Source organism: Perognathus longimembris, chromosome 24 (assembly GCF_023159225.1).
Source record: "Perognathus longimembris pacificus isolate PPM17 chromosome 24, ASM2315922v1, whole genome shotgun sequence".
NCBI classification, from domain to species: Eukaryota; Metazoa; Chordata; class Mammalia; order Rodentia; family Heteromyidae; genus Perognathus; species Perognathus longimembris.
The window spans coordinates 36108093-36121638 of NC_063184.1; the positions used below are offsets into that span (position 1 = coordinate 36108093).

Sequence of the window (13546 nt, forward strand, 5' to 3'; positions counted from 1 at the left end):
AAATGAGACTCAGAAAGACCCAGTCTAAGTATATAAATACATGTTTGTATTTAGGTAAACACTAAGTGATATATATTATCCACATACACACACATATATACATGTATATGTAAATATATTCAGTTATTAAAAACATCTAGGTGCTGCGTGACAGTGGTTCATGCCTATAATCCTAGTTACTCAAGAGGCTGATCACAGTTTGTAGCCAAAGCTAGCAGAAAAGTCCATGAGACTCTTATCTCCAATGAACCAACAAAATGTTGGAAGTAGAGCTGTGGTTCTAGTGGGGGTGCTAGCCTTGAGCAAAAGAGCTCAGAGATAGCACTCAGGCCTTGAGTTCAAGCCCCTAAACTGGCATACATACACACACAAAAATCTGATCAGGGTGCAAATAGCATTCTTTAAATATTAAATGAAAAAATCCACTGCACTAGTGTCTTAGGAGTTACTGTTATTGTACTCTACTCCTGGCATATACTTACATTAAACCAAAATTTCTACACATGCATTTTGTCCATCTGAATACCTTATCAATGTACACTGGATAATCGCTTGAAACCAGATTCTGGCATCTTTCTCGATTTCCAATTATCTTTCTGAATTCAAAGAGTCTATTAAAAAAAATGAGACAAACAGGAAAAAAAAATTCACTTTTACACCACTTATACTGAATGTACAGACTGATGAATAGTGACTAAAATGAACAAATAGCTTTTGAGCCATATTAAAACTTAATGATCTTCATTGAAGATTAGGCTATTGAGATTGTTTTTCAAACTACACACTAATCTCAGAAAAATAAGAGAAATAATATTGTCCAAAAAGTAATTAGACTGAAATTCAAAGGAACCAGTCCTGAAAATTGATTTTCTTAAGCCAGAATTTTCCGTGAGCTATAGATCATTCCAGGTTTCTGGTCATTACACATTCAAGTTACTGCTGAAAAGTCCATGCTTGGAAACCATGTATAATTCTAGTTAAATAATGAATTTTAAAATCCAGTTTGTGTGTTTAAGTTAAAACATAAATTGTTTTCCTTAATAGTCCATCTCATGTTATTAGGAGCTAAAAACTGAAAGAAAACTAAAAAGAAGAGTTCATAGTTTTGTTTTTTGTTGTTGTTTTTGTTTTGCCAGTTCTGGGGCTTGGAATCGGGGCCTGAGCACTGTCCCTGGCTTCTTTTTGCGCAAGGCAAGCACTCTGCCAACTTGAGCCACAACACCACTTCTGGCCTTTTCTATATATGTGGTGCTGAGGAATCAAACCTAGGGCTTCATGTATATGAGGCAAGCACTCTTGTCACTAGGCCATATTCCCAGCCCCTTCACATAGTTTAAGATGCTTAATTTCCTGGATAATCATTTTATATTTAAGGATAAAGGATTTTATAACTAAAATCTAAAATGTTTACTAAAGCAATAAATTCAAAACATGTATTCAAGTAAAAAAAATTACCTTTTGAGATCCTCTGGCCTTCCCCATCCTCTGATAAAAAGTTTTGTGAGGAGAAGTCTACGATATAGAACATCTAACTTGCTTACACCCATTAGTAGCAAATACCATCTAGAAGAAAAAATGTAAATGACTTTAAAATATTTTTTTAAATCAAGACAGCAAGTCAACTTTTAAAATGACTTTAAAATTTTATTTATTTATTTTTGGCCAGTCCTAGGCCTTGAACTCAGGGCCTGAGCACTGTCCCTGGCTTCCTTTTGCTCAAGGCTAGCACTCTGCCACTTGAGCCACAGCGCCATTTCTGGCCGTTTTCTGTATATGTGGTGCTGGGGAATTGAACCCAGGGCCTCATGTATACGAGGCAAGCACTCTTGCCACTAGGCCATATCCCCAGCCCTAAAATATTTTTTTAATCAAGGCAGCAGGTCAACTTTCTAACCACTTCTAAATATCAGATAGAATTAAGGATTGAGAGTAAATTCTTGAGTTTATCCTCTAAAAATATACAGAATTTAGCAAAAAATGAATTGAGACAAAAAAGAAAATGAGGAGCCTCAAACTGCAATGAACTGGTAGAGCAACATCTTTCCATTCTCTGTATAATAAGCAGCTACAATTTGTTAGACAATAGAAAGGAACAATGCAAAGTAATATTTACCTAGTACTATATCGCCAGCCAGGCACTATTTAAAAAACTGCAACTCTCTCTCTCTCTGATTTAGACCTACCAATAACCCTGAGAAAGATACAGTATTCCAGTTGTACAGAAGAGGAACTTGAGATAGAGACAATAGGTGATTCACCCAAGGTATCATATAGGTAGTGTGAAACAGACCTAGACTCTAATTCTAGGCATAAAGCTCAAGATTTATTATACAACCTGACTCTATACTAGTGAACAAAAAGCAATAGCAGTGTTACTATTTTTATGTCATTTCTCTCTCAAGTATTTCTAAGGAATTTTTACTATCTACTTCAATCTTTCAAATTAAAAGTTGAAAACCAAGGTCAGAGAGATCCAAGGCACGTTTTCCCTCATATGCAGAAGCTAGGTTTGAAGTACACTTGGACATGACAAATTATACAGGAGTCTAGGCATTCACATACAGTGAGATCAAATGAGGATACTCTTACAGGAGGAACATAAAGGCTTAATGTGGAAATTAACTCCAGAAAATGGAAACAAGAGGTTTTATCTTTATCTTTGTTCTTTTCTTTTTCTTTATCCTGTTTGTTCATGTATCTGTTTAGGGAGGTCAGGGAGGGCACAGAAATGGGTGAACAAAGGGTGAATAAATGCAGCAGTAGTACTCAGCAGACACTATGTTGAAAATGAACTATGAAATTTGTGGACAGGAATGGGAAGGTAAAACTGGGAGAGAGTGAAGGAAGGCGTGACACTATCCAAAAAGAAATGTACTCATTTCCGGACTTAGGAAATGACAACCCCTCTGTATACCTACTGCCTTTATACCAACAATTTTGTTTATTTGTTTTGTTTTTGTTGCCAGTCCTGGGGCATGGACTCAGGGCCTGAGCACTGTCCCTGGCTTCTTTTTGCTCAAGGCTAGCACTCTGCCACTTGAGCCACAGCGCCACTTCCGGCTTTTTTCTATATATGTGGTGCTGAGGAATCGAACCCAGGGCTTCATGTATACGAGGCAAGCACTTTACCACTAGGCCACATAACCAGCCCTATACCAACAATTAAAACAATTCACAATAGGTAAATAAAGAGAGGAAAAATATGGCTGGAAATGTAGCTTAGTGGTAGAGTACTTGCCTAGCATGTATGAAGCCCTGGTTTTGATTCCTCAGTACTATATAAACAGAAGAGGGCTGGAAGTGTCTCTGTGGTTCAAATGACTGAATGTAGCCTGGAGCAAAAGAAACTCAGGGACAGTGCCCAGGCCTTGAGTTCAAGCCCCAGGACTGGTAAAAAAACAAAAACAAATTAAAAGATGCACCTTTTGATTTATAAGTAAAATATGATCCCGATTCAGGATTTTTTTTCTAAGTGCATTTTTATCAGTGAATTTTAATAAGTGCTTCTCATTTGCTTAGCCAATGTGAAAGAGTAAAACTAAGTGAAACAAAAATAGAAGTGCTAGTACAGAGCCATGGTATAAAAATATCTTTCCTAGAAATGAGCTCTATTTTTACAGTGACATCAAGATCTATTATGTCATTTAATATTATTATCGCCTATCTCTCTGGTAGCAGCTAAACAACCAAACTCTTATTTTTTTCTGGACCTGTTTCTCACCCTCCTGGGTCCCAAGGCATAAGTGAAATTAAGAAAAAATACCTCTAGGGCTGGGAATGTGGCTTAGTAGTAGAGTGCTTGCCTAGCATGCATGAATCCCTGGGTTCAATTCCTCAGTAAACATACACAGAAAAAGCTGGAAGTCGCGCTGTGGCTCAATGGGTAGAGTGCTAGCCTTGAGCACAAAAGAGGCTCAGGGGCAGTGCCCAAGCCCTGAGTTCAAGCCTTAGGACTGGCAAAAACAAAACAAAACAAACAAAAAACCCTCTAAGTCCTTTTCCTCTCATCTCCAACAATATCTTGTTTTCATTTTGTAATCTAGTATGGATTCAAAAACACATTTCAAGTTTAGCTATTCATCAATGGAAGGTGCCTGATTGGATACTTATAATAAAGTCACAAACGCGACAAAAATCAAGTGACAGCAATAACACAATCATATAACTAGCATTGAATGTGGCTTAGCGGTAGAGCGCTCGCCTAGCATGCTCGAAGCCCTGGGTTCGATTCCTCAGCACCACATAAACAAAAAAAGCCAGAAGTGGCGCTGTGGCTCAAGAGGTAAAGCGCTAGCTTAGAGCAAAAAGAAGGCGGGAACAGTGCTCAGGCACTAAGTCTCAAAAAAAAAAAAAATAAGGAACTTACAAATACTAGGCGAAAAGAATTAAATGTGGGTCTCAACGCGGCCAGTCCAACACAGTATGGATCTGAGTAAGTTAATCTCTTCGTAGCAATTCATGATTAAGGGAGAGAGAGAGAGAGGAGGGAGGGGTACTTATTTCGTAGGATCTTGATCCAATGAAATCACTTGACAAAGTAACTAGTTTTACCAGAACATAAACTTATCTAAGCCATGGACTAGTCTGGAGCCTAAGAGCAGTGATAAGATGTTAATAAGTAACTCGGAGCATCTCCACCGGGGGCAAATGGTGCCTTTGTCTGACCTCCAGAAGACCACGGCTCCGGCTGCGTGGCCAGGTGCAAAGCTGGGCCCCGAGTGTGCGCGGCTGCGGGCCGGTGGGTCAGAAGCGGAGGGTCGGTCCCGGTCCCGGTCCCGCCCCACGACCTCTTCAGAGCCACAGCCCGAGGGGCCGCGGCGCCCTCCACCTGCCCTTGGAGGGCGGAGCCACCGCCCGGCGCCGTACCGGACGGGGCTCCGAGACTCCGGGCCCGCGCCCCAATCCCCGCCGCCGGCACGCACGCTGTGGCGGGCGGCGTGGGAGCTGGGCCCGCCGGCTACTCACCGGCCGCGCGGTGGATGTGCAGCGGGCGGAATCGCCCGGCGCCCGAGACCGCACTTTCCCGCGGAGCCCCTCCGGGAAGCGAGCACGGCAGAAACACCGCAGGGTTCACCGGCGCTCGCCGGGCTCCCCCCCTCGGCTCTCCCGCGCAGCCCCGGCGCCCGCCGGGTTCCCCCGCTCGGCTCTCCCGCGCAGCCCCGGCACACGGCGGAGGGCTCAGCCGTTAGTCGCCGCCTGGAGCACAGCGCCCCGCCCAGACCCGCCCACTTCCGGTGTCCAGCTGCGGCGCGCACGCGTACTTACAGGCTTGTTTTGACGGCTTCGGGCCGTCGGAAATAGACGCGAGCAGGTGTCGCGAGAGTTGGCCGCGCGTCCGCCGGTGGGGGCCGGAACGATGGCGAGCCCGGGAACTGAGGCGGAGCGCGAGCCCCTCTTAGGCCACCTCACGCCCGGAAGCAGGTGAGCGGGCGCCGGTGGACGCGTCAGGCGTCTGTCCCCGGGACTCCGGCGCCCTCCCGCACGGCTCAGACAGGCTCCTTGCCATCCGTGAGCCGCCCGGCTTGGAGCGCCTGTGGGCCGCCGAGGTCTCGGCGTTGACCCGGGCAGGCCAACAGCTGCTGCGGACGGGCTGCCGGGGTGGGTCGGCGAGGAGAGCATCTCGTCAAAGACCTGGAGCCGTTTGGGCGGGCCGAGTCCGGGGGCACAGGTCACAGCAGCTCTTGCCGTAGCTGGAGTTTGTTGTGCTAATGCCTCGTAGTGAGTGATCAGGCATTTAATTTCCACATTGCTCATTGTAAGAAAATAGTAGGGTCATTAAAAATACAATACTACTGGGCACTGGTGGCTCACACCCGTGAACCTGAGGAACTGAAGTTCAAGACTAGCCGGGCCAGAAGAGTCCTGGAGACTCTGCAATTAACCAGCACTGTGCCAGTTTGGAAGCATAGCTCAAGCGGTAGAGCAGTAGCTCTGAGCTCTGACTTCAAGGCCTGGGACCAGCACGCGGGCATATATGTATTGAGTATACATACATATGCACATACACGTACACTAAACCGGTTTTGGTGGCTTAGAGCTGTAAGCCTAGCTGTTTGAGTCGTGAAGGTCATGGGGTTGTTTGAGAGTAGCCTGAGCAAAAATTCACCGGACTTAGCCAGGTATTGGTGGCTCACTCCTGTAATCCTAGCTACTCAGGAGGCTAGATCTGAAGATCGGGATTCACAGCCAGCCCAGGGAACAAAAGTCCCCAAAACTCTTATCTCCAATTAATCACAGGAAAAGCCAGTAGTGGCGCGGTGGCTCACGTAGTAGAGTGCTAGCCTTGAGCAAAAAAGCTCGAGGACCACACCCAGGCCTAGAGTTCAAACTCCTGGATCGGATCAGCAAAACAATAAAATAATTCATTGGACTCTTCTGGATGGGTGGTGTGTTCCTGTCATACCCTGTGAGGTGGGGGAGCACACAGGGGAGCACAGTCCAGGCTGGGCCTGCTTAAAGTGAGACTCTTCAAAAGTAACCAACATAGCCGGTGCTAGAGGCTCATACCTGTAATCCTAGCTACTTAGGAGGCTGAGATCTGAGGATCGCGGCCAGCCTGGGCAGTGTGTGAGACTGATCTCCACTTAATCACCAGAAAACCAGAAGTGCAGGTCTGGGAATATGGCCTAGTGGCAAGAGAGCTTACCTCGTATACATGAAGCCCTGGGTTCGATTCCTCAGCACCACATATCTAGAAAATGGCCAGGAGTGGCGCTGTGGCTCAAGTGGCAGAGTGCTAGGCCCAGGACTGGCAAAAAAAACCAGATATCACAAGAAATGTACACACTGCCCTATGTAACTGTACCCTTTTTGCACAACACCTTGTCAAAAAAATTGTGTTCAATTAATAAATAAATTAAATTAAAAAAAAAAACCAGAAGTGGTGCTGTGGCTCAAGTGGTAGAGCCCTAGCTTTGAGCTGAAGAGCTGAGGGACAGCACCCAAGCCGAGTTCAAGCCCTATGACCTACAAAAAAATAACCAATACAAAAAGGGCTGTCAGAGTGGCTGAAGAGGGAGACTGCCTGTCTAACAAGTACAAAGTCCTGAATTCAAATTCCAGTACTACCAAATGTATATATGTACATATATGTGTATATGTGTGTAACTAAAAAAAAAAAAAAGGTATAAGGTGAGCCAAGCGCTGGTGGCTCATGCCTGTAATCCTAGCTACTGAGGAGGCTAGGATCTGAGGATGAGGATTCAAAGCCAACTGGGGCAGAAAAGGCCCCATGAGACTCCAATTAAACACTCAAAAGCCGGAAGTAGAGTTGTGGCTCAGTGTGGTAGAGCACTATTCTGGAGCAAAAATATCTCAGGGACAGGGCCCAGGCCCTGAGTTCAAGCCCCACGATCAACAAAAAGTAAATAAAGGTGATGTATAGAGGGGTAACAGTAACATAAGTCAGGTGAAAAATACATTTCTTTTTGGACAATATCATCCCTTCCTTGCTTTCTCCCAGTTGTATAACTTTTTGTGTATGTGCCTTAAATTTAGACCAGGTAGGATTGAATGGGTCATATTTTGCTTAGTGTATAATTATATTATATGTCCAAAATTCTAGCATATTGGTTTTCTAGTATAAGCATCTGAAGTTGTATTTTTCTGGAATGCTGCATTATGCTTAAAATCTTTTCTTTACGGGATGGTATATTCAGTTTTCAGGTACTTCAAATGTATCAGAAATTAATGTAGTTGACACATAATAAATCTAAATATTGTTGTTCTCTTTTTCCTACTTACCATTGACATCGACATCATGTTTGGGAAAAAGAAAACCAACTTAAAAGAGCTAACGTCTATTTTTTTAAAAAATAATCTAGTAAGAAGGGGCATAGAAATCCAGAGACAAAGGATGAACAAATGCAGCAGTGATACTCACTAGACACCGTGTTGAAAGTGAACTCTACAACTAGATGTGTGGAGGAAAAAATGGAGTGAGGAAAGGGGTGACATTGTCCAAAAGAAATGTACTCATTACCTAACTTATGTAACTGGAACCTCTGTACATCACCTTTATAATAACAATTGAAAAATCTTCCTACCATGTCCATAAACGGGTAAAATTAATACTGTGAAAATGGCTGTACAACCAAAAGCAATCTATAGATTCAGTGCAATTTCCATTCCTTACAAAGGTAAAAAGTGAAGTGCAGCTGCTATGGAAATCCAATGTCTTCAGCAAGCTAAAAAGGAGCTACCATGTAATCTTGCTCTACCACTTTTATACATATATCTGGAAGAATGTAAGTCAATATAGATTTACCTGTACACTTAGTGCAGCACTATTCATGATTTCCAAGCAATGGAATCAGCCTTGGTTACTGTCAACCAATGAACAGATACAATGTATAGTCATAAAGAAGAATGAGGACTGCGAATATGACCTAGTGGCAGAGTGCTTGCCTCGTATATATGGATCCCTGGGTTCGATTCCTCAGCACCACGTATATAGAAAAAGCCAGAAGGGGCGCTGTGGCTCAAGGGGTAGTGTGTTAGCCTTGAGGAAAAAGAAGCCAGGGTCAGTGCTCAGGCCCTAAGTCCAAGCCCCAGGACTGGCAAAAAAAAAAGAATGAAGTATCATCTGGAGGAAAATAGATAGTATATAGATCATTAATTGAAATAAGCCAGACTCACAAAAATAAATATTACGTGTACTGTCTCATAAACAGGATCTATACCTAAAATAAAAATGACATGAGCCCAGGTCTGCAGGCACATGCCTGTTATCTCAGCAGTTTGGGAAGCAGAGATCGGAGGGATCCTAGTATGAGGCTGGCTTGGGCAAAAAATTACTAAGGCCTACTTCATCTTAACCAGTACCTCAGCACTGTGACTTATTCTGGTTATATGGAAGTGTAACTAGGAGGAATGAAGTCATGACTGACAAGGGCAGAAAGCCAAAAATTAGCTAAAAAAATGAAAAGGTCTGGAAGTGTGGCTCAAGTGGTAGAGCACCTGGCCAGCAAGTGCAAGGGCCTGAGCACACACTGTAGTACCTACCCCACAAAAGTGCAAGGGCCTGAGCACACACTGTAGTACCTTCCCCACAAAAGTGCAAGGGCCTGAGCACACACTGCAGTACCTACCCCACAAAAGTACGAGGTATGAGCACACACTGCAGTACCTACCCCACAAAAGTGCGAGGTATGAGCAGACACTGCAGTACCTACCCCACAAAAGTGCAAGGTATGAGCAGACACTGCAGTACCTACCCCACAAAAGGACATGAGTGTAGAAAGGGGAGTGTTTGGGGGAAAGTTGGATGGGGAAGAAAGGAGAGGATGATGATGAGGTGAATCTTAACGTGAAGGGTTAACAGGATTGATGAGAAAGACCAATAGAGTAAATTTTATAAAAGCACATTATATGATGTATATCCCAATGAAGCATTATATACACACTTATGCGACAGTAAGCACACACACTCATTTAGCACTTGTCAGAGGTAGGAGGATGTCCAGTTAGTGTGCTTGCCTTTAGTCCAAACCAGAGGCCTATTCCGAATATCATCCCAGTGAAGATGACACTAGAACTTATCTGTTAACCCATCCCAAGGCTGATACTCTCTGATTGCATCAGACCTTTCTTTCATTACTTCTTTCTTATTTTTCCTCCCTTCACTTCCCTCGCCCCTCCCTGCCTCCTCCTGTCCTTTCTTCTCTCCCTCACTCTTTCCTTCTCCCTCTCTCTCTCTCTCTTTTGCCTATACTGGGTCTTGAACTCTTTTTTTTTTTTTCCCAGTCCCTGGCCTTGGACTCGGCCTGAGCACTGTCCCTGGCTGCTTTTTGCTCAAGGCTAGCACTCTGCCACTTGAGCCACAGAGCCACTTCTGGCCATTTTCTATATATGTGGTGCTGGGAAATCGAACCCAGGGCTTCACGAATACAAGGCAATCACTCTTGCCACTAGACATATTCGCAGCTCCTGTGTCTTGAATTCTTGCTTGGCTTTTTCTCTCAAAGCTGCTGCTCCACTACTTTAGCACTTCCACTTTCAGCTTTTGATGGTTAATTGGAGATGAATCTTAGGACTTTTCTACTGGGGTTGGCTTTGAACTTCAGTACTCAGATCTCAGCCCCTGAGTTAGGCTTACAGGGTGAGGAGCTCCCAGTTCCCAGTTTTGTATCAAATCCTTCTAGAGTCACTCCATTACTTCTGTTGACATATGAAGCCAAAATAACTTGCTGCAGCAAAGTTTATTTACTGTCTCCAAGTACACCATGTCATAGGATGATAGTAATTTTTTTTTGCGGGGGGGGAGGGGGGGTGGCAGAGTCTTGCTATGTAGACTTAGCTGGCCTTGAAATTGCAGTCCCGTTTCCAGCCCAAAAGTACTAGGATACTAACATGTTTCATTATACCTCATTGTTTTTTCTTGTTAAAGCCATCTTGTGTCTCTCAAGTATCCGTATACAATGATACACAAATGTTATCTGTGAACATTTAAAAAAATCTTACTCATAGATGAATTTTTGTACCAGAAAAGAATATATTAGTAAATGAGCCTGTCATATCATTTTTTTTCATGCCTGTACTGGGGCTTGAACTCAGGGCCTAGGCACTGCACCTGAGCTTTTGTACTCAAAGCTGGCATTTGAGCTGCAGTTCCACTTTTGGCTTTTTGGTAGCTAGCTGGAGATAGGAGTCTCAGACTGTCCTGCCTGGGATGGCTTTGAACCTTGATCTTCAGATCTCAGTAGCTAGGATTATAGGCATGAGCCACCAGTTACCAGCTTCATTTTAGTGGCTATAATATATGAAAAAATTACTACTGTATAAAAATTCTTTAAATGAGATAAGGGGTATTCAACTTTATAAATATAAAGTGTTTAGAAACAAAAATGTTTCAGACTTTGAATTTTTCCCAATTTTTAAAAATCTTTTTTTCTTTCTTTTTTTTTTTTTTTGCCAGTCCTGGACCTTGAACTCAGGGCCTTAGCACTGTCCCTGGCTTCTTTTTTTGCTCAAGGCAAGCACTCTGCCACTTGAGCCACAGCTGGCCATTTTCTATATATGTGGTGCTGAGGAATCGAACCCAGGGCTTCATCTATACGAGGCAAGCACTCTTGCCACTAGGCCATATACCCAGCCCTGATTTTTCCCAATTTTGGAATATGTGAAGATAATTCTATACAGTATTTTTAATGTACTTGCATTTTGACTACTTGTCATATAAGATCAGTTGAAGAATTTTCCACTTAGGGTATCAGTACTCAGAAAGTTGCAGATTTTAGTGTATTTTGGATTTTCAATTATTGATGCTCACTTGTATTACCTTTTTCTTCTTTGTATCTAGGGAATGGGATGCTATAGAAACCGAAGAACATTATAAGAGCCGGTGGAGATCTATTAGGGTTTTATATCTTACTATGTTTCTCAGCAGTATAGGTGAGTTTTAGAAATTATACATCCTTTTAAAATTTCATACAAAATATTCTTTACTCATTTAATATTTTAAGATTAAATGTGAGTGCTGGGAATATGGCCTAGTGGCAAGAGTGCTTGCGGTGTATACATGAAGCCCTGGGTTCGATTCCTCAGCACCACATATATAGGAAATGGCCAGAAGTGGTGCTGTGGCTCAAGTGGCAGAGTGCTAGCCTTGAGCAGAAAGACGCCAAGGACAGTGCTCAGGCCCTGAGTCCAAGCCCCAGGACTGGCAAAAAAAAAAGATTAAACGTGCCATTTCTAAGTTCAATAGTATTAAGTATATTCACATTGTTATATAATATCTAAAATCTTTTCATCTCTCAAAACTGAAATGTTATACTCAAGTAACTGCTTACTTCCTCCTTCCCTAACCCTGGCAAACACTGTCCTACTTTCCAGTTCTATGAATTTGACCACAAAAATGGAATCATAAAGCCAGGTGCCAGTGGCTCACACCTGTAATCCTAGTTCTTCAGGAGTCTGAGATCTGAGTATTGAGGTTTAAAGCCAGCCCTGGTATGAAAGTCCATGAGACTCATATCTCCAGTTAACCACTGACTGACAAAAAAAAGAAAAATGGAATCTTAAGTCTGTTACTCTTTTGTGACTAGCTTATACCATTTCACATAATGTCCTCAAAAGTTACTAGTATCAGAATTTCCTTTATAAGGCTAAATAGTAGTATAATGTAGTCATGGCCTATAATGTTTCCGTTAAGCCAGTGCTTTTGTTAATAAGTATAAACCACCACACAACCACTTTCTAAAATGCAGAGGAATAGGACCTAGCTTGCTCCTCAGAGATATTTCTTCTGGCAAGCAGCCACCTTAATGGTTACATTCTTAAGTTACTCTCCCAAGGACTTTTTTTAAATTAAGGAGCCAGTGTGATGTGTTTTTGCTACTTTTTCTGGTAACTTGTTAATAACCAAATGATCTGATCTGAAATTTACTGTCCTGTGAAGAAATGATGTCATATATAGTCCAGAATTTAGCTTCACATCGCTTCTCCCCTTCAAGGTATCTGCTGCTGGGAACTGCCACTTGGCTTCTGCCCGCTGTCAAATCTGCAGACAGTGGCTTCTGTTTTTATATTGTTTGGGCAGTATTAGAGTTTGAACTCAAGACCTTACACTTACTAGGTAGGCACTGTACCATGGGAGCGATGCCTCTTGGCCTTTTTTCTAGTTTTCAAATAAGGATTCACATTTTATTTGGACTGGCCTGCACTATACTGCTCCTCTGTGTGCCTCCCATGTCTCTGGATTGAGTCATAAACCACCATTCTCAGCTTTTTACTGCTCACATGCAATCTTAGGAACACTTTGCCTGGACGGGCCTTGAACTTTAGTCACCCCAATCTTTGCCTCCTAAGTAACTAGGATTAAGATATGAGCCCCTGCACTGGCTTTTCATTTTTTAACTTTTATTTTTTTGTTGTTCATGGGGCTTGCACGCAGAACCTGGACACTGTCCTTGAGTGCTTTATGCTAAAAGTTAGGGCTTTACCACATTGAATCATAGCACCACTTCTGGTTTTCTGGTGGTTAATTGGAGATAAGAGTCTCACAGACTTTGATGCCTGGGCTGGCTTTGAACTATGATCCTCAGAGCTCAGCCTTCTGAGTACCTAGGATTACAGGCATGAACCACCAGGACCTGGCTTACTACATCAGTCTTTATAGTGTTTAGTATTTTATATTCCCTTCTGATAACTAAAATCTCCTTCTTTATAAGTTAGGCAATTTGTATATATATATTTATAGGTTCAGAATATTTAAAAATGTGTATTGTGCTTTGAAAAAGCATATCTATAATATCAATTATATTGTCATAACTAATGAAACTTTCCCTTTCACAGGGTTTTCTATTGTGATAATGTCAATATGGCCATACCTCCAAAAGGTTTGTACATTTCTATCTATTCTTCTCTTATGTGACTGTAGTAGAGTTAACTCTTACTTAGGTATGCATCTTAGAGAATCTCATTAGTGTTCTGTAGTTTAATTCATACTAGAATAACCTAGAGAGATAATACTTTCTCAAAAGAAACATAAGTATGGTTAGCATATACGTTATTGTGTAAACAATAGCATTGTTTGATATAGAAGTGT

At 42.5% G+C, this 13546-nt stretch overlaps 2 protein-coding genes across 4 annotated transcripts in view; one reads left to right on the forward strand and one right to left on the reverse strand.

Annotated features, from left to right (window-relative positions):
* Window positions 1-5188, reverse strand: part of Abhd18 (abhydrolase domain containing 18) — a 27720-nt gene extending 22532 nt beyond the window's left edge. Inside the window, exons 1-3 of one of the 3 annotated variants that reach the window (XM_048333823.1) lie at window positions 4966-5188; window positions 1456-1563; window positions 527-611 (exon numbers count right to left, since the gene is read on the reverse strand). In XM_048333823.1, the coding sequence (XP_048189780.1) occupies window positions 527-611; window positions 1456-1547 (177 nt within the window). In that variant the 5' untranslated portion in view covers window positions 1548-1563; window positions 4966-5188. Of the gene's footprint in view, window positions 1-526; window positions 612-1455; window positions 1564-4965 lie in introns of those variants that run through there. The other 2 variants (XM_048333824.1, XM_048333825.1) reach the window with 2 other exon arrangements.
* Window positions 5189-5316: 128 nt separating this feature from the next.
* Window positions 5317-13546, forward strand: part of Mfsd8 (major facilitator superfamily domain containing 8) — a 30370-nt gene continuing 22140 nt past the window's right edge. The window contains exons 1-3 of the mRNA XM_048333822.1: window positions 5317-5421; window positions 11300-11391; window positions 13294-13337. Of these exons, the coding sequence (XP_048189779.1) occupies window positions 5357-5421; window positions 11300-11391; window positions 13294-13337 (201 nt within the window). The 5' untranslated portion in view covers window positions 5317-5356. The remainder of the gene's footprint in view (window positions 5422-11299; window positions 11392-13293; window positions 13338-13546) is intronic.